Source organism: Chrysemys picta, chromosome 8 (assembly GCF_011386835.1).
Source record: "Chrysemys picta bellii isolate R12L10 chromosome 8, ASM1138683v2, whole genome shotgun sequence".
NCBI classification, from domain to species: domain Eukaryota; kingdom Metazoa; phylum Chordata; order Testudines; family Emydidae; genus Chrysemys; species Chrysemys picta.
Window position 1 is genome coordinate 65,664,624 of NC_088798.1, and position 26,603 is coordinate 65,691,226.

Here is a 26,603-nt window from a genome sequence, read left to right on the forward strand (position 1 = left end):
AGACAGGTGTTTTGCTTGATGGTCTGCCTGAGTCACAAGTAGTATTTGACCTGCCCCTCTCCACTGTTTAAAAACAGAACTCATTAGGCTCCAGAGATAATCTTTTGGTTTGTTAAGTGACCACTACAGCAGAAATCACTGATAATCAGGTCTAAGAGCTTAGACCTGCTGTGGGACAGCGTTTCTGTGGAAGAGATGGCCCAGTCTGCATTAGCAGTGAGGTTCCCCCACTGAGAGCTCAGCTGAAATCACTGAAAATTGGGTGGAACCTCAAGAGAGCAACTCACAGAGGTCACAGTGGCAGGTGGCAGCAGAAGGTGACAGTGCAGGGCCATTGGCAACAGAGTGATGGAGTGAATGGTAGCACAACGAGCAACAGTGGCCAGAACGAACAGTGAGCAGCTGGAGGAACGAGCAAGGTGCCTTCTTGCCCCCAACCTGGGAGGTGAACTCATGTGAAAGCACCTCTGAGTCTCTACTGACCAAGGATGAATGGTAATGAGGCTGTTAAGAATGCTGGAGCCACAACACAGTTCTTGCGAACAAACATGGCTGCGGCATCATACTTTCTATTTAAGCAAGAGATACCACACACTACAAACTGGAGGCCAATGTTAAGTGCATTGTCACTTGTTCATCCTGAAGTTGAACATTGGTTCTGAACAAGACCAGCAAATGTTAACTACCTTTCTGCAAGAAACTCAACTGACTGACTAGAAGCATGTGGTGGAACAGTGAAAGACTCAACAGTTGAAAAAGTGAGGAACTCCTCTCTCACCACCTTCAAAAAAATTGCATACATGGCTGATGAATGCACCGATGCAAATGGGCATCAAGTATTAAGTCATTGTGTATGTTATCTTGATGTCAGTGGTAGGCCAGTAGATGCATTTCTAGATGTTAAAGTTATAGAAGACCCATTGGCTGCATCTGTGACAACCCACATCTTAGAAGAGTTAAATGCTTGTCAATTGGACCCCAAACAGATGGCTACTTGTGCATTTGATGGAGCTGCAAACTTCTCTGGAAGACATGGTGGAGTACAAGCTTTGCTCAGAGAAAAGTGTAACCCTAATCTCTCCTATACACACTGCAAAGGCCATCTACTCCAACTAGCGCGAGTACGAGCTCCAGACTCTTCATTATATTCTTTTTTCAGCAAGAGTCCAAAAAGACTGAATATCTTGGAAAATACAGAAGATACACTGGGACTGAAGTTCAAATTAGTCCCACCTGGGAAAACCCTCTGGCTTTCTCATGAGTGATCCTTGGCTGTTGTCTTAAAATTACTCCAGCCATTATTACTGGCTTTAGAAAGTATCTACCAAGATGGGATGGATCTAAGTAGTGAGGCTGGTGGATTACTTTTGCTACTACGTTCAGAGAAGACTATTGCCAATCTCTCTCTTGTAAGTCTACTGTTGAAACCACTTGGGTCATTAAACAATGCCATCCAGGCATCTGCTACAACAGTAGTAGATCTTTGTCCAGCAACAGAAGCTACATTTGGCTCAGAGAGCTATCAATTGAAAAAGTACTGGTAGAAGCAAAGACTTCAGTCCAGAAGTTGACTAATGAAGACATTTATATTTAATCCTTAAGTGAAGAGGACAAGAAGTGTTTGTTAAGACAACTGAAAAAGTACACAGACTTGATTCTTAAAAACCTACAGCAGCGATTTTTAGATTCTACTCAACCTCTACATAGCTTTTACAGATCCCTGTCCTGTAAAACACCGACAGTTGAGTGGAGTGAGGCACTACCAGCAATGGGGCTGGCATGTGCTCAGGACAGAATAGAGAATTTGAATACAGAGTGGAATATCATACAATGAATGAATGAATGAAGATTTGACTTCAACTTCTTTTTTATCATCACTAGTGACTCGACCTGATCTTTATGCTATGTTTCCTGGGATGAAAGAACCAGGAATTCATCTCTTGCTACTACCAGTCACAACAGCTACAGTTGAGCCTTCTTTTTCATCATTGAATAGAATTTTGTGCTCTGAAAGAAGTCGCCTTCTGCCTGTTCATGTGAATGAACTAATGAGCACATCAATTGAAGGAATGGAAGTACCGGACACATGAGAAGCCACCAAAGATGAACGCGTTGCATTCAAGAAGTTCGTTAACAGAGTTGTGCAAAATTATAACAAGAAACCAAGAAGGATGTAGATATTGTGCTTCATAGAAGGCTTGAATAGCCAACTTTAATTTGTGTGATTTTAAAACATGAGTTAAATCTAATAAAATGGTCATGAAACATTTTTCAGTTTTTACTATGGAGCCATACAGCCCATCTTCGCCCTCATGGTCTCACCCCTCATTGGCCCTGAACCCCCCCCTCCCCCAATTTCAATTCCTGTGGAAAACACTGGGCTCTTCCCAGCCAGGGCAGCTCAGCGCTGCGCTGACAGTGCTTCTCGCTCCACTGCCTCAGCCCTGCCCACCCCACAGCCCTGGATGGCACCTGCCACACCCCGCTCCCTGCCCGCATGCCATGCAAGGGGGACAGGCCCCTCCGGCACTCTGCACTGCAGCCCTGTCGCCCACGGGGGCACCAGCCTGGGCCGTTACCTGTGCCAATGGAGGGAAGAGATTTGACAGAGGAGCCCTGGGGCTTGCTCTTCTGGAGAGACTCAGGAGAAAGAGAGAAATGGGGTGAGAGACCCCCCCCTAGGGATGGGATGCAACCCTCCCACCTCCCAGGGACGGGGCAAGAGAGCGAACCCACCAGGGGATGGGGTGAGAGAGAGAGATCCCTGGGATGGGGGAGGGGGAAGGACCCACTGCATGGGTAGGGGGAAAGGATGGGACAGAAAGGCAGGACCCCTGCACCCCCCTCAGGCTCCACCCCTTCGGTGTACACCCCACCCCCACTCTCCATCCCCATCAGAGACTGAGCTCTCATTTCCCCCCCATTGGCTCTGCTCCCTTCTCCCCCTCAGCCTGAGCTCAGCCCTATTGCCCTCCCCAGAGTCTTCCCCCCCACATTCAGGCACCCCCCCTGCCAGACTCAGCCCCCCTCTGCCTTGCCTTGGTGTTGCTCCTCCCCTGAGGAGTGGGGGGCCTCCCTGCCAAGCCCTGGTCCTAACTCACCTCCAGGTTTGTCCTTGCTTTCCTCAGCACGGCATGTGTTTGGGTCACTGCAACAGAGGGGGGGGGGATCAGAGTGGGCACCGCTCCCTCCTGACCCCAGGGAGGGGGTGTCAGGATTGGTGTCGCTTCCCACGAACCAAACTGCAGGGGGCGGGGGCAGGGTCATTGTAGGATCCCCCAGAGCAGCAAACCCCAGCTGGCTCCAGCTACGTGAGCAGAGAGCAGCGTAGCCAGGCCTGGCCCATGCTGGGCCTGTCTGCTTACTGTGCCCCCCTACTTCAGCCCTATGGCCGGGGGCTCCAGCGCAGACAGGACCCCTGCAATGCCAGGCCTTGTCCCGCTCAGAGCAGGCCAGTGGGCACAGCCCCCCAAGCTGGCTATGCCTGATGATGATAACAGCAGGCAGGGGGGGGGGGGGGGCGGAAGAGAGGGAAGATGGGGCCAGCTGGCTACCAGACACTGGTGGGGCCACTCTGCAGGGCCTGTTCATTATGTTTGGACGGCATTGGAGCCATGGCCCCTGCCACAGGATGGGGATGCCAGCCTGGTATGACTAACCTATGCCAGACAGCTGGGTGAAGGCAGGATGCTCCAAGCCCCCCAGTCGCAGACTCCATGGGGAGCCAAGTTCTGAGCACCATCGGTGGCAGGTGCTGTTTAACGACGGATGCCGAGGGGAGTGGGGACACACTCTGTGCCCACCATTGCCATGGCTATGCCCACCTCCCGCCACACTGGGGCACCTACAGTGGCTGACGATGAAGTGCTCCATGTTGTCCTTCAGGCGGCAGGTGTCCTGCAGGCGCTCAGCTGCACTTTGGAGCAGATTCTCCTGCTCAGCTAACCTGGCCCTGAGCGCCAGGAGCTCGTCCTTCATTGCCTGCTCCTGGGCAGAGATGGGGGCACAGTCAGCAGGGGCCATGTGCCTCTGCAAACCACAGCTTGGCTCCCAGGCACCCCAGGGCAGGCACTTGCCCCCCACCATGCTGTCCAGAGCTGTGGCTCAGCATCCCGAACCAGGTGGGTTAGTGTGAACTACCGCAGCCTCTGCTGGAGGCTCTAGGGGCCACAAGCAGGGAGCTGGGGCTAGCCCCTTGCTCCCGCACCCCACAATGCGCAAGCCTCCCGTACTGCGCAGATGGAGCAGTCCCCTAGCTGCTGGCAGCAGCAGGCCCTATGCCCTGTCTGGTGCACCAGGCTGAGCAGAGTGATTGGGATGGTACCGCCTGGGCGAGGAGAAGCACCATCCAGCCTTCCCACAGGAGCACCCAGCGGAGGGCTCCCTGCACCCAGGAGTGCCCAGTCACCCAGACAGCTCTTAATCCCCATCGGCTCACAAGCTGCCTGGATGAGCCCTGCCCTCCCATCCGTTGGAGCCCTGGACTCTTGGGGGCTGCCTGGGCAACCATGGGGGCAACATTGGCATGAACTGCGAGGGGTGCCGGGTGGGTGCCACTCACCACAGTCTGGGGCTGGGCTGGGCTGGGGGCCGCTGGCAGGGCTCCTCTCCAAAAGGTGGCGAGCAGGGAGGCGCACTGCTCCAGGAGCTGATGCAGGGCACTTGTGGTGCTCAGGAGCTGCCGGACGCTGCCCCGCTCCAGGGCCTTGCAGAGGAGAGAAGACTTGTTGCAGACGCTGCCCTGCGGCTCAGTGGTCACAGCAAACTCAGAGCCACGACACGCCTGGCTTTCACGGAAGGGCACTGCCCAGCACAATGGCCCAGGTTCCCGATACCCCTTTGCCAGGCTGGCCCCCTCTGCAGCCAAAATAGCTCTGGAATCAGTCCCAGAAGTGATGGAGACAGGTCCCATCTGGCTCCCTTCCCTGGGGCCAGCACCTCCACTGCCCTCGCACTCTGGCCAGCCTAGCAGTAAACGCCCCATCTCAGGGCACCCAGCTGAGTCCATCGGGCAGGTGATGGTCTCCCATGCACCCAGGTCGGGACAGACCCCCATGATCCTTTCCAGGTCCCCCAGAGCCAGCGTTCCCCAGGAGAGCTGGAGGGGCCAGCCTGAAACGCTAGCTCCCTGGCTGGGACCATGAGAGCGGTATTATGCAGGGCTCTGCCCGCTTCTCCCCTGATCCTTCCCTTCTCGACAGAGGGCTCAGAGCAGCCTGGCCCTTCCCGATGTCCAGGGAGAGTTACCTCAGTGCCATGGGGCTCCAGGCTGGGCATGGCTAGAGCAGGCTGCAGGAGAGAGGCTATCTGGTGGACCAGCGTTTTGCCCTCCAGGATCTGCTGCTTCAGGGTATAATAGTCATCCACGTGGCCAATGACCTGGCACCCGCCTTTGCTGGCAGATGAACTGCTTGGGGCATCTCTTGCTGGCGCAGGGGCACTCCTCCTCACCAGGGGGTTGTCCACGGGTGGCTCTGGAACAAAGAGGGGTCAGCACTGCTGGAGTCCCTGAGAGCCCATCAGGGCTGCATTAGCCCAGTGCCAGGCAGAGCGCCAAGGGGGGGTTAGCGCCAGTGTGTACATGCCCTGGGCTGGCACTTCCCTAACCTCTCACTCCCCATGTGCCCCCAAGCAGCTTGTTCTGTTTGTCCAGACTGTCCTAGGAGCAGCAGGCCACGATTTCCAGACATCACGAGGGAGGCTGGGCACCCCCAGTTTTGGAAGCCCAACCTCAGCCACCTTAGGTGGGCTGATTTCAGGTAATGCTGGGCCCCTGCCCTGCCAAACCCAGGCCCCTCAACGTGGCTCAGGCTGGACTCCTGCAGTCACTAGCAATCTCTGAAGCTCTCAACCATGACCTTTCCCTAACATGCAACTTGCAGCTCTACATCATCCCAGCCCTCACATCGGTACTTCTGCAGGCGGCACAGGGCCAGCTCTCCTAGCCTCCACGCTTCGCATTGTCCTCCTCCGAGCTCAGCCCCCCACTCGGATCCCGCCACACGCCCGGCTCCGATGGGCCACCAGAATGCCATGCTATATGGCTCCCACCGAGAACCTGCCACCTGTAGACCCAGCCTCTCTGGGGGGCGGGCGGGGTGCCCACTGTGGCTCTGCACTCCCCTGGTTCCCTGCTTGCATCCCAGCAGGAGGTCACAGCTTGAGATGCCCCACGAGACTTGGACAAAATGCAGCATTCACTCAGGGGAAGAGACGAAGGGAAACACTCTCGTGCCTTGGCCTCCTGACAAGGGGAGTGTGAAACCCAGACCCAGGGAATGGGGAGGCTGGGATGCCCCATGCAAAATGGGACCCACATGCTCTTCAAATCCAAGGCTCCCAGAACCATCTCCCCAGAAGGTGCTGGCCTCTCTCTGCTCCCTCAGGAATCTCTGCCTTAGGCCTGGAGGGTCTCTCTAGCTCAGTGGGTTCAACCTGTGGCCCGCAGACCCCTGGGGGCTGCAGACTATGGCTAAGATTTCCAAAGAGGTCCGTATCGCCATTCAAAACATTTTAGGAGTCCACAAAGGGTGAAAGCCACTGGGCTAGCTCAAGCAGAAATTCCTGGGGAAGGGTCTCCGGCCCATGCTATGCAGGAGGTGGGACGAGATGGTCCCTCCCGGCCTTAACACCTTGAGTGTGACCAACTGACTCCCTCCTTTGGGCTCCCAGCCCCGGAGCATTCCAAGCGTCCCACCCTCGCTGCCCATGGGGCCTGGCTTGAGCCGCCCGTGCTCCAGGACCCTCTGCAGCAGTGGCCCCGCTCTTCCCTGGGGGACAGGGCACATCCATTACCTTTCATTCGGTGGGCGAGCGGGGCCGGAGCACTGAGCAGGGCGGGCGGGGAGAGGGGAGCTGGGGAGCTCATGCCAACATCCCGAACTGGAGGAGAAGGGCTGGAGTCTGCAAAGGTGAGACGACAAAGGGTCCATTTACCAGGTTAATGGCACTTCTGCCAGGCATCAGGGTGCCCGAGGGGCCAGCGGGGTCCACACAGTGCCCTGGGGCTGGCGCAGCCTCTCTTACCTTGGAAGGGCTGCCAGTCGGGCATAGCCTGGTGTGTAGCGAAGAGGGGGACAGCACTTCCCTCCGGCTTCTGCCGTGCCAGCTGCTGCCTCAGGGCACTGTTCACTTGGATGCCACGCAGCAGCTGCCTGCGCAGAGTTCGCACCTCTGCCAGGAGGGTGTCCAGCTCGCTGCTGGAAGGTGGTCTGCAATGCGCATCTCCACTGCAGGCTGCCAACACACACAGCTGCTCTGTCACTAGCCGTACCTTCCACCCCCTGCACGCTGGTGTGTTGCCCCCCTGCACCTGCAGCCCCATGGATCCTCCCATCCCCAGCCACCATGGGCAGTGAAGGGCAGCCCTCAACCAGCCCCAGCTTAGCATGGCGACATGCTGGGGCACGAAAAGGCTGCTCAGTGTGCTTGGTGCCCGGCCACATCAGTGTGGGGTTGAGGAGCAGGGTGCGGAGCGCCAGGGCGGTGAGAAACATGCAGGGATGGGGTCACTAGCCCAACCCAGCACAGCCACTGGCGGGGTCACAGGGACAGAAATCCCAATACGCTGCGGTCTGGAGATGCACAGCCAGGCCCCCAAAGGGCCCAAGCTCTACCCAGCAGCTCCCCAGCCAGCAAGGTCCCACGGGACACAGCTTGCATCTCAAGGGTTCAAGGTGTTAATGACCATCCCCCCCCCCAAACCACAAAGTTCCCAGCAGAATCCTCAGCTCTGTCCTGTAGTGACACCATACAGGGGCGGGGCACAAAACCCCACGGGTCTGGAAATCAGCTGTGGGTCCATGAGCCTGGCCCTGGCATGGTCCCCAGTGTAGGGCCTGTGCTGGGACCCCTCATGGGCTTGGGGACACCAACTCCAGCCAGCAGGTGAGTGACGTCAGCTATCGGGACACTCAACCTCAGCTCCATTGTAGCTGTCTGGGCATCAACCCACAGGCCAGCAGCTGCTGTAACGTCTTGTAGGTGCAGAGGCTGTTTGCCGGGGCAGCTTCTGGTCTGGACAGCGTGGAGTGGGGAGGGCGGGGCAGATCCTGGACAGTGTGGGGGTGGGAGAGGTAGCACAGATCCTGGACAGGGTGGGGGTGGGAAGGGGTAGGGAGGGCAGGGCAGATCTTGGACTAGGTAGGATGGGGAGGGTGGGGAGTCCCTGGCTCACAGGTGATCTGGGTGGGAGGAGTGGGGTGGGGGGGAAATCCCGGGGGGGATGAACTCAGGCCCAGGCAATGCAGGAAGCAGCTTCCCTCCCTACACCTTCTGCACCTGGTACGGGGCTGTCATAAACATACAGCCACTGGTTGCATAAAATCCCTCCTTTACCTGTAAAGGGTTAAGAAGCTCGAATAACCTGGTTGGCACCTGACCAAAAGGATCAATAAGGGGAGAAGATACTTTCAGATCAGTGGGAGAAGGTTTTTTGTTTTGTTCTCTTTGTTGTTCTCTCCAGGTCAGCGAGGAACCAGGGCAAGGAAAAATACATCTCCCAAAGCCATATCTGAACTAAGCATCTAAGATTACAAATTGTAAGTAAAGGCAAGGAAATGTTTTGGATTATCTTTTGTTTTAGCTTGTGGATTTTCCCTAGGTTAAGAGGGAGGTTTATTCCTGTTTTTGTTTTTGGTTTTTTTTGTTTTGGTTTTTTTTGTAACTTTAAAGTTTTGCCTAGAGGGGAATCCTCTGTGTTTTGAATCTGATTACCCTGTACAATTACCTTCCATCCTGATTTTACAGAGGTGCTTCTTTTACTTTTTCTTTATAATAAAGTTCTGCTTTTAAGAACCTGTTCGGTTTTTAGTGTCCTAAAAACCCAAGGGCTGGTCTGTGCCCATCTTGTTAATCTATTTGGTTGGTATATTATTCTCAAGCCTCCCCAGGAAAGGGGGTGAAGGGGCTTGGGGGGATATTTTGGGGAAACAGGAACTCCAAGTGGTTCTTTTCCTAAATCTTTGTTTAACTCACTTGGTGGTGGCAGCAATACCATTCCAAGGACAAGGAAGAATTTGTGCCTTGGGGAAGTTTTTAACCTAAGCTGGTAGAGATAAGCTTAGGGGGTCTTTCATGCGGATCCCCACATCTGTACCCTAGAGTTCAGAGTGGGGAGGGAACACTGACAGAGGCATTTTGCACCCCACCTGGGGGACCATCTCTGGGGGGCTCCCCACTGCAGGCAGGTGGGACCTCACCACGGAAGGGGACACAGCATGGGGCTCTAGGGAGCTCAGGGGACAGGGCTGGAGATGGCTACACCCACCATGGCCTCACCCCATCCTGGGTCTCTGTCCCTGCCCAGAGCCCGGCAGCTGGCTGTCACAGGGGGTGGTGCCCCCGCCCGGAACCTGGCACCTGAGGCGGGCAGCCGGGACACCCACCCCAGCACCAAACACGGTGCCTCCCACAAGGGGACAGCAGGCAGGACAGACAGACCCATGGACAGAGCTGGTTATAAATCTATGGGGTTGCTATGATGGCCAGACACAGCGGTGGCCTGGGTGGATTCCCAAGACAGGCCTGCCCTGAAGTGCCACCAGGTGTGCCACCCTGCTGCTGGGGCAAGGCTGGTTGTGTGCCCCTGCCGCCAGTGCCGCCGGTCTGAGGTGGCACTGTTGGGCTTGTTTGGGAGTAGGACAGTTGGTCAATTCGAGCACATTGAGACATGGGGCCACGCTCTAACCAGTTGGAGGCGCTGCCCCTGCTCCGGAGTCAAGGGCTGCACTGAGCTGCTCCAGATGGGCTCCCCAGTGCAGAGGGGGGTGCTGGGGCACTTGAGAGGGCAGAGCTGGCCCCAATGCAGCAGACCGGGCAGGACAGGCTGGCACGTACCCGAGGGAGCCGCCTGGGAGGAGCCGGAAAGTGTCTCGTGGACGCGCAGCTCGGTGCAGAGGGCTTGGCAGAGCCGCTGGTTCTCCTCGCACTGCTGCTGAAGGAGCGGCACCGTGCACTCAAGCCTGCAGAGACAGAACAGCCTGAGTCAGAGGGGCACGGCCGCACACTGGCTGCCCCCCCCATGCCCTTCTCTTGCTAACACACACACCCCCGTGATGTTACAGAGCGGGGCAGTGACGTCAGAGCCCCTCAGCAGTGGTGCCATGACAGACCCGAGTGGGCCGGGACCCCGTGCCCCTGGGATGCTGCTCAACTGGCCAGAGGGCCAGCCTGTGCGCTGTGTGATCGTGGCACACCCCACCCAGTGCCACGCCTCAGAGCTCTGAGACACTCCCCCGTTCCCCCTGCCTGGCATCCCAACCCCCACCTGTGGTTGTTCTCCTGGAGAGCCAGACGCTCCTCCCGCAGCTGACGGCCGCTCTGCCGCTGCTCTGCCAGCTCCTGTGCGAGTGTCCGGTTCTCCGCCTCGGCCTCCTGCAGCCTACAGTACATGGCCTCACGCAGCCGCTCCAGCTCTGGAGGGAGAGCCCCATTACCCAATGCCTCAGAGGGGGAGGGGAGAGCCCCGTTACCTGCTGCCCCGGGGGAGGGGAGAGCCCTGTTACCACCAAGCCCCGTTATCTGCCGCCCCAGGTGGGGAGGGGAGAGCCCCATTACCCAGGGAAGGGGGAGGAGGGGAGAGCCCCGTTACCTGGCAGCGGGGAGGGCGGGGGCAAAGCCCAACAGTAATGGCCAAGGTGGTGAATGGGGCTAGGGCAGGGGAGGGGCCACGTGCCTAGGGTGGGCAGGGCCCAATGCCACATGGCAGTGCCTGTAGGACGCTTGATGCCCACACAGGTAGGACTGTGCCCAAGGGGATAGCACCTTCCCATGCACCAGCCCTGCTCTCCAATCCGCATCCACAGAGCAGGGAGCTGTAGGAGCCGCAGCCACCAACACATGGGGGGCGGATCGGCGCAGCCCCTACCAAAGGAGCAAGGTCCAGCTGTGTCTGGGGGTCTCCTGCGATTAGGGTGACCAGATGTCCCGATTTTATAGGGACAGTCCCGATTTTGGGGTCTTTTTCTTATATAGGCTCCTATTACCCCTCCACCCCCTGTCCCGATTTTTCACACTTGCTGTCTGGTCACCCTACCTGTGATTCTGGGTCCCAAGGAGTGGGGTCTGCGCCACACATACAGAGAGCCCAGATCTAGAGCCGGGGCTGGCACTGAGCGCGCTGCCCTTGGGCTGCACCCCCTGCACAGGGGCTCGTGCTGGGCAGTGTGTGGCTGGCCGCCCCCTGCCCCCTACCTCTGGAGAGGTGAGTGAACTGGAGCTGAAGGCTCTGGTTCTCCTCCCTCAGGGCTTGGGTCTCGCTGCTCAGTGAGGATACGGACTCCAGCCCCTGGATGTAGATGTTGGTGGGATACCCTGGAACAGGAGCAGCCGTGACATCCGGGGCAAAGCTGCCAACACTCCCTGCAGGAGCCCCTGGGCCTCTCCCAGAGTCTGCGCCAACTGCCCACTGCTGTGCCCAAAGGAAGCCCTGGGCACTCCACCCCCAGGCTGGTCACCCACTCCCCCGCGCTGAGCCCACACTGATAGGAGGAGAGAGGACGGAACGGCTGTGGAGAAGAAACGGCTCGGCCCCATGAGGGGTCCCCCACCAGGACTGGGCCCTGTGAAATGGGGGCAGGGAGTGGGGTGCAGAGAGCTGAGCCCGAGCCAGACCCCTCCCTCCCAGGGAAGGAGATGTACCCACCCATCCCGGGAGCTGGGCTCTAGGGACTTGAGCAGACAACAGCGACCCCTCTCTGAGCCCCCCGAGGACCTCCCTGCCCCACACCTTCTGGGTACTGAGGTTGCCGGGTACCCTGCCCAGATCCACACCCTGTGATTTTTGGGTACAGGGCTTCTTGGGTACACCCCCCCGGATCCCTGCCCCAGGGCTTCTTGGGTACACCCCCCCGGATCCCTGCCCCAAACTCTCCTGGCCCAGGGGGTGCTGGGTTCCCCCCAGTCACTCCCCCATACCCTCTGGGCACAGGGAGTGCTGGGTTCCACCCCCCTGCTCACTACCCCACACCCTCTGGGCACAGGGGGTGCTGGGCTCCCCCGGTCACTCCCCCACACCCTCTGGGCACAGAGTGTGCTGTGCCCTGTGTGCTGCCCACCCTAGTGGCATGGAGCACCCTGAAGTACCGTCCCATACCATTGCCCTTGGCGGTGGTGGCGAGGCGTTTCTCCAGCTGCTCCCGCAGCCGGTCGTTGATGCAGATGGACTCCTCCAGGCGCTGGCGCAGGCTGCGGATCTCCGCCAGGTGTCCTTCCAGCAAGTCAGCACCTGCACTCGCCGGGGGAACAGAAAGCTGGGTGGGACACCAGGGCTCAGCCGGGAGCAGGTCAGGAGGGCACGATGCTTCCTGAGCACCACAGCCATCTCCCTGCGTTGGCTGGCCCCTGTCCCCCGCAGCCCGAGGAGCAGGACGAGAGCAAAGGGAGCTGACAGGCTGGGGCTGCTACAGTACAGAGGGCACACGGCCCCTTTCACACCTACCCCGGGACACCCACCAGACCACACTCCCTACAACGGCACAGTTCTGCCCCCGCCCCAGTCTCCTCCCCTCCCCGCGGCGCAGCTCTTACCCGTCAGCTTGTGGCTGTCTGGATACCCAGAGGGTAAGTGCCCATAGAGGGCCCCCATGTGAGGCTGGGCCCAGAGGGAGTTGCTCTCCAGGAAGGCAGCCCCTGCTTTCCTGTCCAGCTGGGTGGACCTCTGCAGCGGGCAAGACTGTGGGGTGAGATGGGGAACGTGGAGACAGCGGGAGGTGCTGGCTTCCCTGAAGTTGCTGGCCAGTGGCACTGGTTTGACTGGTGGTGCGGCAAGAGGTCCCCCTAGACAGACATGGACAGAAGTGGGTCCGGGGCCCACAGGAGGGCAAGGCTGGGTGCCACCCTGGGGATGAAGGCAGGACCTGTCCCAGAGAGACTGCCCAGAGGAGGTGCCCGGACAGGAAGGTCCTGAATGCACATGCCCAGCTCAGAGCCACTCGTGGCTCTGCTGAGCGCCACCCAGGGACACCTTCCCTACTTGCCCCAGGGCCCTGGCTCGCCCTGGCAGCCCAAAACTCTCCCAACGAGACACCCCAGGGGAGTCCCCCAGTGCTCACAGCCTCCCCACTGATGCAGGGCCCCAGGCAGAAAAGTGTGGGTCAGAGCAGTGTATCCATTGCCTCTGTGCTGCCAGCCAGGGCCTGGACTCCCAGGTTGGGGGGAGGGGTCTTGATCTTCTTGCAGGCTCTTTGTTGGCCCAATGGCCATAATCCCAAAGGCAACCTCAGCAGCCCAGATGGTCAGTGCCTCTGCCCAGAGGCCTGTCTGCAGACCAGGGCACATTCACAGATACAATTGCGACTGTTCATTCTGCCCTGCTCCGTAGCCAGGCCAGAGAGCCCCCGCACTGCTCCTGCATCCGGCCCAGAACCCGTAGGAGTGCTGTGCCCGCTAGGCCCAATTACCAGCGAGAAACCCTCTGGCATCCGAGGGCAGCTCCCACGTCACACCAGGCGGGGCAGCCGATGTCCCCGCTGCGAAGCACAATGCCCCGTGACACATATGCCGCAAAGCACTGCAAGCTGGACCACTCTGTGACACCGACCCACTGGCAGGCACCAAGCTGAGCCAACACGCTGCCACGCATCGGCGAGGGCTGGGGACAAGCAGCAAGAGACAGAGGCCGAGGTATCGGGCCAACAAGCCAAGAGCACACTGGGAGCCCATCGCCTTCCCAGCCAGCCAGCCCAGCGCCTGCCTGCGTTGGGGCAGCACCAAACGCATCAGCAATGGGGCTGGGCAGCTCAGAGGAATCGGGGAAAGGGAGACACCCAGGGTCAGTCCAATCCAGCCCAGCTCAGCTGGGATATGCCCCTCCGGTGCCTGTTAGGTGAACTGAATCAGAGGGTCTCAGCACAGATCCTAGTGACCCCAGCCAGCCGCCCCACCTCAGCCTGCACCACCTGGCCCCACCTCTGGCCATCTCAGCAGTGGAGCCAGATGCTGAGCTGAGCCCTGCCAGAGCCAGGCTAGGCACATGGGCTGGGGCTCCTTGGCAGATGCCAGGCATCCCTGGGTTCTAGCATCTCCAAGAGGGTTTCTCACGCCTTGCTGCTCTGAAGCCTGAAACCCACTCTGCCTAGCCACACTGGGGCCTGGCATGATCCCTCCACGCACGATGGGGCTGGAGGATCTCTCTCTCAGCTCCTACCCTGCCCCAGTCTCTGCACTATGGATCTGTAAGGGGGGGAGGTCCCTCTCTCAGCTCCTATCCCGCCCCCACCCCCATCTCCACAGTACACAGGAGGGATCCCCCTTCCAAGTTCCCAGCCCTGCCCCCCCCCCAGTCCCTCTGGGAATGACCATTTCTCCAGTCTTCTCCCCTCTGCCGTGCCCACTCCCCAGCTACCTGCCCCCTCCCACTTCAACCTTGCTGGTGCTAGTGGACCCAGGCCAGCTGATGCCTCTCTCCTGTCTCCCTGCTTGGGAATGGGGCTGCAGCAGGAGTAGCTGGTTCGGTGAGGACAGCGTGTGCCCAGGACAGACAGATAGTGCAGGCATGGGGAGCTGCGAAAGCCATGCAGAGCCACATGCCAGGGGAAGGCAGAAGAATCAAGCCAGAGGTGCTCACTTTCTCCCAGCTGCTTCTGCAGCATGTGCAGTTCCTGCTGCACCTCGGCCAAGGAGAAGACAGGCGTCCCACAGCAGCCCAGGAGAGCAGGGGGGGCGGGAGGAGGAGGGCCGAAGGGCAGGAAGGCGGATGGCCCAGGGGCAGGCGTCAGAGGGACGCTCAGTGGCTTGGACAAAGAGTCAAAATGCAACCCTGGAGATGGGAGAAAGAGCAGAGATGGGGAGAGAGATTAGCCAGGCCCAGGCTTGGGGTGCAGCTGGCACTGGGGCTGCCCGGAAAATCCAGCCACTTGGGTGAGGCAGAACTGCACCCCCCACGGCCATACCAGCCCCCTGACAACGGGGGCCAGGCTGCACTGCGCCCCCCAGGACCGTACCTCCCCCCTGACAACGGGAGCCATGCCGCACTGCCCCCACCAGGGCCATACCGGCCCAACAACAACTGGGGTCAGGCCACACCATGCCCCCCACAGCTGTACCGGTCCCCCAACAACTGGGGCCAGGCCGCACCATGCCCACCAGAGTCGTACCAGCACCCTGACGACTGGGTGATGCCACCCCCACCCCCAGAGCCATACTGGCCCCCTGACAACTGGGGCCAGACCACACCGCGTCCCCCAGGGCCATACCAGCACCCCAACGATTAGGGCCAGGCTGCACCGCGCCCATCAGGGCCCTACCAGCCCCCCGACAACTGGGGCCAGGTCACACCGTGTCCCCAAAGGCCCTACTTGCCCCCTGACGACTGGGGCCAGGCTGCACCATGCCCACCACAGCCGGCCCGGCCCCCCAACAACTGGGGCCAGGCCACACCATGTCCACTGCGGTCGGACCGGCCCCCCGACTACAGGAGCTGGTCACACTGTGCCTCTTAGGGCTGTACTGGCCCCTGACACCTGAGGATAGGCCATGCCACGCCCCCCCGGTCATACCGGCCCCTCGACTATTGAGGCTGGCCACACCATGCCTCTCAGTGCCATACTGGCCCCCCAACAACTGGGGCCAGGCCGTGCCATTCACCCCACAGCCATACTGGGCCCCTGACAACTGGGGTGAGGCCGCACCATGCTTCTTGCGGCCATCCTGACAACCGGGGGAGGCCATGCCGTGCATCCTGTGGTCATCACAGTCCCCCAACAGGGGAAGAACACTCCACACATCCCGTGGCCATCTCAGCGCTCCCCCCCGCACCTCCCGCAACCAGGGGAGGCCACGCCACCCCATGCTGCATCTCCCATGATCTCCTCAGCCCTGTGACAACCAGGGGACAGCCGTATTGCACCTCCAGCAGCTGTCCCTGCCCCTATGGCCTGCAGCCATCAGGGCTGGCCACGCCGCAGGAGTGAATCCGAGACGCTGCCCTGCAGGAAATGGAGCTCCCCACGACTGACTCATGCCGGGGGCCTGGCCCATCGGCTGTGACTCCTGCCCGAGAGGGAACGCGGCCCTGAGCTAAACCGAAGCCATCCCTCGACACACATCCCCCCATCGGCCCCACGCTGCCTCCTGCACTCCAGCAGCTTCACACCTTGGCATGGGCAGCCTGACAGGGACGCCAGCTCCGACAGAGCCCTGCAGTGCTCACACTCTCTGCGCCCACCTAGCAATCCCCTAGTGCCTTTCCTCAGCGACGGGCCAGGCCCAGTCCATCCAGGGTGGGGACACTGCTGCCGAACAGCCGCACAGAAATCCCGCAGACACAAACTCTTGCTTGTCCAGCCAAGATGCAAACCCCAGCCGGTATCTGCTCCTGCCGCGGGCTCCGGCTCAGCCCCTGACCCAGCTCCTGCCACAGACGGCAGCCTGCTAGTGAACAGACCATCATGCGCCACCTGCGCCAGGCTCCAGGCAGAGCCCGGCCAGGGCGCCGGTTAGAGCCAGACTGGGATAGAGCCATGATCACCCCCTCAGGGTGACCAGCCTCTGGCCACACTGTCCATGCCCCCAACCATCGTTCTCCCCCACAACCCCACCCCGACACTCCCACATCCTGGCTCCTCCTCCACATACCTTCCAGCGCTGTTACACCCCAGCCCTGGGAAGGACACGGCAGCAGAGGAACCCCCAGCAAGATGCCAACAAGGTAAAATTCTCCATGCATAGCAGGCCAAGTCCTGCTCGAAGAATGCCAAGGAGCCAGCCCCGGTGGAGCCAGCTTCCACCCCTCTGCAAATGAGGGAGGGTTGGAGTGGGGCAGCTGTGGAGCAGCTTCCACCCCTGGGGACAGCCCCTCCAGGACTGGCCTCTGAGCTCTGCTAACCCCGCCTGCAAAGCCATTGTCCCTGCGGCAGCCCGGAGGCGGCCTGTACCTGTGCGTGTCTGGCCGCCGTCCATGGGATGGTGCTGTGAAGATGGCCCAGTGGGGTAGCCTCTGATGGACTCTGCCGGAGCCTGGTGGGGTGCAGCGGCAGGGGATGGGTTGGATGCCAGAGCAGCAGGGTGAGTGACGTCTAGAGACCCACAGGCGAGAGAGAAAGGGTCACATCAGAGAGCCGACGACAGTGCGGGCTCACGCACCAGCGCCCAGCTGCATCCCTGGTGGTTGGGGCAATAGCCACTGCAGCCAAGGCAGGTGTAGCGCCTCGACAGGACCCTCGCCCTGGGGAGGAAGCGGGTGACCCAAGCTTTCTAAAGCAGATGCAGAGAGAGGAGACTGGACATAACACAGCCCCCAGGCCACCCGGCGTCTCGGCATTCTCCATAGAACAGCCCCTTGCTGACCTGAATCTGAATGGGCTGGGGAAGCGGGGTGTTTCCCTGAATTCCTACGGCACCCCAGCACAGATGGGAGATGCACACGCATGGCCAGAGCCTGCCTCACAGACACCCGCTTGCTGGTCACATTGGGAAGCCTGGGCATTGCGCCGAAAGAGGTTCTGTGTGGAACCCTGCAGCGGCTTCCTGGTGACACTGGGCAAGCTGCTTGGAATCTCTGGGCTGGATCCTGATCCCAGTTACACTGGTGTAAACCTACAGCAATCCCCCTAGCTCCAGCAGAGCCACTTCGGAGTCACACCAGAGTCCAAAGCAGGCCCTCCGTGCCTCAGTTTCATAATATGCAAAAAGGAGGCTACACAGCAGTACACCTCTCCACGGTGTGTATCTTTGATCTATGGGGCTTCCCTAGCTATGAGACAGGGGTCGGTGTTTCGGCTACGAAACCCCCACAGCTGGCCCCCATCTATCAACTCAGGCTGCGGGGCTCTAACTAGGGTGACCAGATGTCTCGATTTTATAGGGACAGTCCCGATTTTTGGGTCTTTTTCTTATATAGGCTCCTATTACCCCCCAACTCTTGTCCCAATTTTTCACACTTGCTGTCTGGTCATCTGTGACGTTATTGATATACTCTGGGACCATATAGATCATTGTTGCAACCAAGGTCCTGTAGTGGCACCCAGATCTTGTGTAAAGGGGGTCAAATGGGGTGTCTAAGACAAGGTTATGGTTTACTGGTTATAATTATGCGGTCTATATGTATGTATCAATTTTGTAGTTGAAGTTAGGAATATTGGCTCTATACTGTCTGTATTTCAAACTTAGGCTGGCTCTATACTGTCTGTATTTCAAACTTAGGCTATGCTGCTGGGTGACATCCCAGACAACATGGTGTTAGCTCTGCCTAGCCTGCTTGATGGCCCATTAAAGGACCATCAGCTATACAATGGACCCATTGAGAGAAGGCAGATACGCCTTGTAACTCAGCAAAGTATGCAGGGACTGGCCCATGTGACTCCAGACTCCATTTGCTGTTCTTACACCTGGAAAAGACTATATAAGGCTGATGCCTCATCTCCATCTTGTCTTCAATCCTGCTTCTTACCTCTGGAGGGACTTTGCTACAGGCTGAAGCTTTGAACAAAGGACTGAGGACCCATCCCAGCGGGGGATGTTCCAGAGACTTGATTTGAACCTGCAGTTTATTCCATCGCTGCTGCAAGCCTGAACCAAGAACTTTGCCATTACTGTATGTAATTGATTCCATTTAACCAATTCTAACTCTCGTCTCTATCTTTTTCCTTTTATGAATAAACCTTTAGATTTTAGATTCTAAAGGATTGGCAACAGCGTGATTTGTGGGTAAGATCTAACTTGTATATTGACCTGGGTCTGGGGCTTGGTCCTTTGGGATCAGGAGAACCTTTTTCTTACTGGGGTATTGGTTTTCATAACCATTTGTCCCCATAACGAGTGGCACTGGTGGTATACTGGGAAACTGGGGTGTCTAAGGAGATTGCTTGTGAGACTTGCGGTTAGCCAGGGGGTGAGACCGAAGTCCTCCTAGTCTGGCTGGTTTGGTTTGCCTTAGAGGTGGAAGAAACCCCAGCCTTGGGCTGTAACTGCCCTGTTTGAGCAATTTGTCCTGAGTTGGCACTCTCAGTTGGGTTCCGCCAGATCCGCATTGTCACAGTGGCGTAGTCGTGCTTGGATCCACAGAACCAGGTCAATTAAGCTTTGGGTCAGAACCCCGCGCTGTCCAAATTTGAATTTTGGTTAAAGAGCTGCTGCAATGGCTGAGCAAAGAGCATATGAGGGACTTGGCAAAAAAGCCCTGGAAAATTTGTGTTCAGAAAAGAGGATAAGCTTTAGAAAGAAAGCTACAAATCAGGAACTGAGAAATCTGTTAATAGCCAGTGATCAGGGGGCAAGAGCACAGCCCTTACCTGAGGCTGCAGAAGAGGCAGAAAAAATTAGAATGCAAAGGGTGACAAGTCAACTGCAATTTGAGCATGAACAGAAGCTAGCAGATCTTCGATTGCTGGAGAAGCAAAAAATAGCAGAATTGGAAAGTGAGAGAGAAGAGAGAGCTCGTAAGGGACGTCTAGAGCTGCTCGCTGCTGAGCAGGAGACTCACAGGATGGAGCAGGAGACTCACAAGATGGAACAGGAGACGGCCAGACTTCAGCTCCAAGTACTGGAAGAGCGGAGAAAGTCATCCCCACCTGGTACTCCACTTCCCCCACGCCATGAGAAAAACTGGGAAAGGATGTGTCCCATTTACAACGATACTGAGGATATAGAGGAGTTTTTGTCTACCTTTGAACGCCTCTGCAACCTGTACCAGATCCCTGAGGGTCAGCGAATGCCTGTCCTGCTGACCAGACTGACTGGAAAAGCCAGGGAGGTATTTAATGACTTGGGGGAACAAGAAGCCTTGGATTATGGGCAGTTTAAAGATTCTGTGTTAAGGCGATTCAAGGTTACTCCTGAATCTTACAGAGTTAAGTTTAGAGAGTTTAAAATGCCTAAGGATTGTACTTTTGTAGAATGTGCTCATAAGCTGATGGGTTTTGTTAAAAAGTGGGTTGTGGGAGCCAAGGTTCATGGGAGTTTTGAAAAACTGCTGGATTTAATAACTTTGGAACAGTTCTTAGATATTGTGCCTGACCATGTGAGAGCAGCTGTGTGTGACAGGGACCCTGAGTCAGTCCTACGGGCAGCAGAGATTGCGGATGCCCATACCCAAAACAGGGCTCGAGAAGGGTGTAAAACCCCGGGGAAAACTAATCACCATTCTCCCCAGTTCAAGAGGAGGGAGGGATTTAAAAGTAAATCTGTCCCTGACTCTTCTAGAGGAGTTCAAGGGGGCCCGGAGGGTAGGAACTCTCATCCCAGGACGGAACAGATTACATGCTATCACTGTGGTATGCTGGGCCACATGAGACCAGATTGCCCGACCCTGAAGGGCAGCCCAAAGCCAGCAACCCCAAATGCCACGATAAACGCCAACTCCATTACCCTGAGCACTCAGGCTGAACCAAGCCACAACAGCTCCACCTTAAGTTCAGGTGCAAGCACAGCAGTAGCTAATGTTAACCCCATCGTCTCCAGTGGCATGGGAGGAGGTGATAAGCTCACCAGTTATGTCAGGACTGAGGCGTGGCAGGGGAGTGAGAGGTTTATCATGGAGGCAAAGGTCAATGATGTTGAATGCACGGGATGGCGAGACACTGGCTCGGATGTAACTATAGTCAAGGGACATCTGGTGAAGCCGGAGGACATGCTGCCGGGGGAGTATGTGACGGTAGTGGCGTTATCCGAGTATTCGGTGAACCTGCCGATGGCTAGAATCCACCTGGAGTGGGATGGCTTTAAAGGGGATGTGAAGGCTGCTGTCCGGGATTTGATTCCGGCTGATGTGTTGGTAGGAAATAACATATTGGCGGTGCCTGGCCAAGTTAATGTAGTGACCAGGTCACAGAAAGAATTTGGGGCTGTGGCAGATACCCGGACTGATGGCAGTGAGGGGGGCAGCAACCAGACAGAGAGTGCCTCTCAAGATGGATCAGGTGAGGGTTTATCTGAAATATCAGAGATGATTCTGAATCCAAACAAAACCCAGAGTGAATTCATTGTGGCTCAGCAGAGTGATGTATCTCTAGAGAGGGCCAGGAATGATGCTCAGAATCAGGTCCCAGCCTGTGAAGAGAGAGGCAGGTTTTTTATGCAGGATGGGCTGTTGTATAGGGAACCACCTAGGGGAAGGAAGAATTCCCAAGCAACAGCTCGCAAACAGCTTGTGGTACCTGAGAGTTACCGCAATGATTTGTTGAAGTTGGCTCATGATAGTCCCTTTGCAGGACATCTGGGTGTAGGCAAAACGTGTGACAGGCTAGAGCAGAATTTCTACTGGCCTCACCTTTTTGGGTCGGTGAGAGATTACTGCAGGAGCTGTGAGCTGTGCCAGAAGCGTAAGGGGTTAAGGGGGCCTAGCAAGGTGCCCCTCCAGCCTCTGCCCATTATTGGGGAAGCTTTTGCCAGAGTAGCTGTGGATATTGTGGGGCCACTCCCTAAACCTTCCAGAAATGGGAAGAAATACATCCTGGTGTTGGTAGATTTTGCTACCAGATATCCGGAGGCTATAGCCTTGGCTAATATCGAGGCAGAGACAGTGGCAGTGGCCTTGTTCTCTATTTTCAGCAGAGTGGGTTTTCCCAAGGAAATATTGTCTGACCGTGGATCTAACTTTATGTCTGTGGTTTTCAAACAGTTGTGGGAGTTATGTGGGGTGAAGCACCTGAAAGCTGCTCCCTACCACCCCCAGACTAATGGTCTAGTGGAGAGGTTCAATGGAACCCTGAAGTCTATGTTGAAAATGTATGTGGATAGACGCCAGAATGACTGGGATGTTATGCTGCCGTATCTATTGTATGCATACAGGAGTGTGCCCCAAGAGTCTACAGGGTTTGCTCCCTTTGAACTGCTCTATGGGAGGCAGGTCCGGGGGCCCCTAGATTTGGTTCGTGACTCGTGGGAAGGTAATGTGGAGGAGGCAGAGCAGCCGGTGGCCGAGTATGTGGCTCAATTCAAGGAGAGTTTGCAGGAGATGATGAAGTTGGTTGAGCAGAATCTGAAAGAGAGCCAGGATACGCAGAAAGCCTGGTATGACAGAGATGCTAAAGAGAGAGCGTTTGAAATAGGGGACATGGTGTTGGTGCTAGATCCTGTCAGGAAGAACAAAATGAAAGATGTTTGGTCTGGACCCATGGAGGTAGTGGAAAGGATTAATGAGGTTACCTATGATGTGAGGAAGCCCCAGGTCCAGGGAAGTGTGCAGACAGTGCATGTGAACAGAATGAAGGCCTACCATGCAAGGGAGGTAAATGTGAACACAATCTGTTATGCTGAGGAAGAGGCAGGATCTGCCCCTTTAATTGACATGGTTGCTGAAAGCCAGGAGGAGACGCCTCTTGAGAGCATTGAGATGGGGGAGGATTTAACCCCCCCTCAAAGAAAGGAACTGCTGAGGCTGTTAAAACACCACAAGCAAACATTCTCCAATAGGCCAGGGCTCACAGATAGGATGACACACTCCATTCAGACGGTGGGTCCCCGCCCAGCCCCTAGCAGAGCTTACAGGGCCAAGGGAGAGATGCAAAGACAGATCCAGGAAGAGGTGGAGAGCATGTTGACAATGGGAATAATCACCAGATCCCAGAGCCCCTGGGCCTCTCCCATTGTGATGGTGCCAAAAAAGGATAAGACCATGAGGTTTTGTGTGGATTACAGGAAGCTAAATGCTATCACCCAGCCTGACCCTTACCCCACACCCAGAATAGAGGATCTACTGGATACGCTGGGAGGGGCAAGGTTTATAAGCACCCTGGACCTGACTAAGGGGTACTGGCAAATACCCCTAGATGCCGAGGCACAAGGAAAATCCGCTTTCATAGTGGAATCGGGCCTATATGAGTTCAAAGTGCTGCCCTTTGGGATGCGAAATTCAGGGGCTACGTTCATGAGACTTATAAATGAGGTCCTACGGGGATTAGAATCTTTTGCGAGGGCCTATATAGACGACCTGGCCGTATTCAGCAGTTCGTGGCAAGATCACCTGAACCACATAGGGATTGTGCTGCACCGGCTCAGGGAGGCCAATCTAACGGTTAAGGTTTCTAAATGCAGAATGGGAGCTGCTGAGGTGACCTACCTGGGGCACAGGGTGGGCAATGGGCAACTGCGCCCAGAGCCTGTAAAGGTAGAGGCCATTAAAAACTGGCCAACCCCTAGAACTAAAAAGCAGGTCCAATCCTTCATTGGTCTGGCCAACTATTACAGGAGATTTGTGCAGGGATTCAGCGACATTGTTGCTCCCATCACAGACCTGACGAAAAAGGAAAAACCAGACTGGGTGCTATGGACGGAGGCCTGTGAGCAGGGTTTTCAAAGCATAAAGAGCGCTTTGGCCAAGGAGCCTGTTTTGGCCAGCCCAGATTTTGAAAAGCCCTTTTTATTATGTACAGACGCTTCCAATATTGGGCTGGGGGCGGTGCTAATGCAAGAGGGGGAAGGAGGGAAGAGACATCCCGTGGCATATCTAAGTAAGAAATTGTCCCCCACTGAGCAAAATTACGCTACCATTGAAAAGGAATGTTACGCCATTGTCTGGGCTGTCAAGCAACTTAAGCCCTATTTGTACAATAAAAAATTCACTGTGTTGAGTGATCATGCCCCTCTGGTCTGGCTGCACAGGGCCAAGGGCAACAACTCCAGGTTGCTGCGTTGGAGTTTAGCCCTTCAGGAGTATGAAATGGATATAGTCCACATAAGGGGAAATGAAAATATTGTAGCTGATGCATTGTCCAGAGTGGAGAGCTCTTAGGATGCAGTCAGTGGTGTTTGTGACATCCCTTCCTGCATCAATTTTGCGTTGGGGGTGTGACGTTATTGATATACTCTGGGACCATATAGATCATTGTTGCAACCAAGGTCCTGTAGTGGCACCCAGATCTTGTGTAAAGGGGGTCAAATGGGGTGTCTAAGACAAGGTTATGGTTTACTGGTTATAATTATGCGGTCTATATGTATGTATCAATTTTGTAGTTGAAGTTAGGAATATTGGCTCTATACTGTCTGTATTTCAAACTTAGGCTGGCTCTATACTGTCTGTATTTCAAACTTAGGCTATGCTGCTGGGTGACATCCCAGACAACATGGTGTTAGCTCTGCCTAGCCTGCTTGATGGCCCATTAAAGGACCATCAGCTATACAATGGACCCATTGAGAGAAGGCAGATACGCCTTGTAACTCAGCAAAGTATGCAGGGACTGGCCCATGTGACTCCAGACTCCATTTGCTGTTCTTACACCTGGAAAAGACTATATAAGGCTGATGCCTCATCTCCATCTTGTCTTCAATCCTGCTTCTTACCTCTGGAGGGACTTTGCTACAGGCTGAAGCTTTGAACAAAGGACTGAGGACCCATCCCAGCGGGGGATGTTCCAGAGACTTGATTTGAACCTGCAGTTTATTCCATCGCTGCTGCAAGCCTGAACCAAGAACTTTGCCATTACTGTATGTAATTGATTCCATTTAACCAATTCTAACTCTCGTCTCTATCTTTTTCCTTTTATGAATAAACCTTTAGATTTTAGATTCTAAAGGATTGGCAACAGCGTGATTTGTGGGTAAGATCTAACTTGTATATTGACCTGGGTCTGGGGCTTGGTCCTTTGGGATCAGGAGAACCTTTTTCTTACTGGGGTATTGGTTTTCATAACCATTTGTCCCCATAACGAGTGGCACTGGTGGTATACTGGGAAACTGGGGTGTCTAAGGAGATTGCTTGTGAGACTTGCGGTTAGCCAGGGGGTGAGACCGAAGTCCTCCTAGTCTGGCTGGTTTGGTTTGCCTTAGAGGTGGAAGAAACCCCAGCCTTGGGCTGTAACTGCCCTGTTTGAGCAATTTGTCCTGAGTTGGCACTCTCAGTTGGGTTCCGCCAGATCCGCATTGTCACATCATCCTAGCTCTAACTCTGCGGTGTAGATGTCTGAGTGTGGGTGGGGTGGGCCCCAGGCCCCTCCCCACTTTTGGGGTTTCAATTTTACAGCCCCACAGCCTGAGCCCCATGCGCTGGCTGCATGCATCTGCAGCCTGGACATCCCCACTGGTATGCAGAGCGCAGCCCAAGGGGGCCCTGAGACACTGCTGTAATAGCCTGCATGGGCAGTGCAGGATCAGTCCCTTTCGGGGGAGGGGGAGGAGTGAAAAGGGCTCAGCTCTGCCCAATGGGGCATGGCTGTGACATCATCCAAGAGGCCCAGGCAATTGGGAGGCAGCTGTGGGTAATCAGTGTCCCAGCAGCTCCTGCCAGGGAATTGGCCTGTCTAGGGGCTACCAGGCAAGTGCACCAGCAGGGTGTGGCTTGTGAAGCCCTCTAGCTGCCCTGCCCAGTCCCTGCCGGTGTGCTTCAAAAGGTGCCTAGGGCACGCAGCCAGAGGCCTCTTTAACACGCACTAGGTACCTTTTGGAGCGCACCAGCAGGGTCTAGGCAGGGCAGTCAGAGTGCAACACCTTTTAAAAGTCACACCCCTCTGGCCTGCTTTGCCATACCACATAGACAAGCCCCAAGAACCCCTCCATCCCCCTCGCCGGCTTTGCAACCGCAGACAGCCCACCCTGTCCAGCGCTCCCTCTCCTAGCGATACAAGTAACCCCTGAAATTCTGAGAACCAGACAAAACTAGCAGGGAGAGAGCCAGCCTTTCTGGGTCCCGCTCTCTGTCCACTCTGTGTCCTGCCGCACGATGGAGGCCAGGCTGGGCTCTCAGAGCAGGAGCGCAATGGCAATCAGTTCACTCAAGGTATTTAGCATGGTTGTAAAGGCTACTGGAGTTCCCCCCACAGCTCTAGCCAGCCTGCAAAGTTTGGTGGCTCCCTCAAGGTGTTAAGTACCTCAGGTTAATTGGCAGTCAATTAATCATTGCCAGGTCCAGAAGCCACTGAAGACAAGTGCCACCTCCCTCCCATCCCAGCCAGCTTCCCTGGTGTTTGGGGGCTCTTCACACAACCACCCAGGAGAGAAAAATAATAATATTTTATAGGATAACATGGTTGAGTGGCAGGGGACTCCGGGGCAGGAGGTGGCCAGGGAACAGCTTCACACAGCCTCGATTCCAAGCCAGCAGCGTCCCGAGAAGTCACAGATGTCTGACAGCACCTAAAGGTACCTCAGTGGGAGGAGCTGGAAGGGTCATTATGAATGAGGCGGGTGCCCCCGATTCTGAAGGCAGGCCTACACTTCACACACTGCATTGGTGCAGCTGTCATGCTTACGTGAGACAGCACTCTCCCATCGGCGTAGCTAATCCACCTCCCTGAGAGGCGATAGCTAGAGACAAGTTCCCGTTGTGTGCCCTGGTCAGCCCTGAGAGCGCACAGAGGGCTCGGGGCAGCCTCCGCATTCTGCCAGCCCCTGCCTGGGCACAGTCCATGGGACACAGAAGCGTCCAGTTTTACCTGTGAGGTGCCGGGACGGCTGCTCGCTGCGAACCCCCTGGAGCTGGCTGTACTCGCTGGTGGCATCCCCGTCGGAGCAGGCCTCCGGGGCATCAGACAGGAAGGAGGCACTGCTGTTGGAGCGGGGTGACTCGGAGAGCGCACGGCTGCTGGATGGGGTCTCGCAGCGCTCCTGGAGCTTGGCCTGAAGGGTCTCGATCATCCTCTCCTTCTCCCGGAGCTCCTTGCTCAGCCTGGGAAGGAGCATGTGTCAGCCCCACATCTACACGCGCGCACAGTGCACATGTCCCATGGTAGGGG

The 26,603-nt window shown here is 56.6% G+C and overlaps 2 protein-coding genes across 33 annotated transcripts in view; one reads left to right on the plus strand and one right to left on the minus strand.

Moving 5' to 3' along the window:
- The window catches only part of LOC101942176 (myomegalin), a 168,356-nt gene that overhangs the window by 11,874 nt on the left and 129,879 nt on the right, over positions 1-26,603 (minus strand). For 15 of the 32 annotated variants that reach the window (XM_024101123.3, XM_065554722.1, XM_065554720.1 and 12 more), the window contains 15 exons: positions 26,304-26,536; positions 16,875-17,015; positions 14,567-14,758; positions 12,529-12,777; positions 12,095-12,226; positions 11,194-11,313; positions 10,268-10,415; positions 9,838-9,962; positions 7,027-7,236; positions 6,796-6,903; positions 5,248-5,474; positions 4,562-4,705; positions 3,849-3,987; positions 3,102-3,148; positions 2,580-2,631 (listed from right to left, as the gene is read on the minus strand). In XM_024101123.3, coding sequence (XP_023956891.2) covers positions 2,580-2,631; positions 3,102-3,148; positions 3,849-3,987; positions 4,562-4,705; positions 5,248-5,474; positions 6,796-6,903; positions 7,027-7,236; positions 9,838-9,962; positions 10,268-10,415; positions 11,194-11,313; positions 12,095-12,226; positions 12,529-12,777; positions 14,567-14,758; positions 16,875-17,015; positions 26,304-26,536 — 2,267 coding nt within the window. Of the gene's footprint in view, positions 1-2,579; positions 2,632-3,101; positions 3,149-3,659; positions 3,988-4,561; positions 4,706-5,247; positions 5,475-6,795; positions 6,904-7,026; positions 7,237-9,837; positions 9,963-10,267; positions 10,416-11,193; positions 11,314-12,094; positions 12,227-12,528; positions 12,778-14,566; positions 14,759-16,874; positions 17,016-26,303; positions 26,537-26,603 lie in introns of all 32 variants that reach the window. The other 17 variants (XM_065554732.1, XM_065554731.1, XM_065554719.1 and 14 more) reach the window with 11 other exon arrangements.
- Positions 19,069-24,439, plus strand: LOC135973115 (uncharacterized). The gene has a single exon (XM_065554737.1). It carries the CDS (start codon positions 19,076-19,078, stop codon positions 23,666-23,668), a length of 4,593 nt encoding a protein of 1,530 aa, XP_065410809.1. The 5' UTR covers positions 19,069-19,075; the 3' UTR covers positions 23,669-24,439.

Excerpts from the sequence above, each read along its gene's own strand:
- LOC135973115 (XM_065554737.1), top strand. The coding sequence starts at position 19,076 with ATGGCTGAGCAAAGAGCATATGAGGGACTTGGCAAAAAAGCCCTGGAA.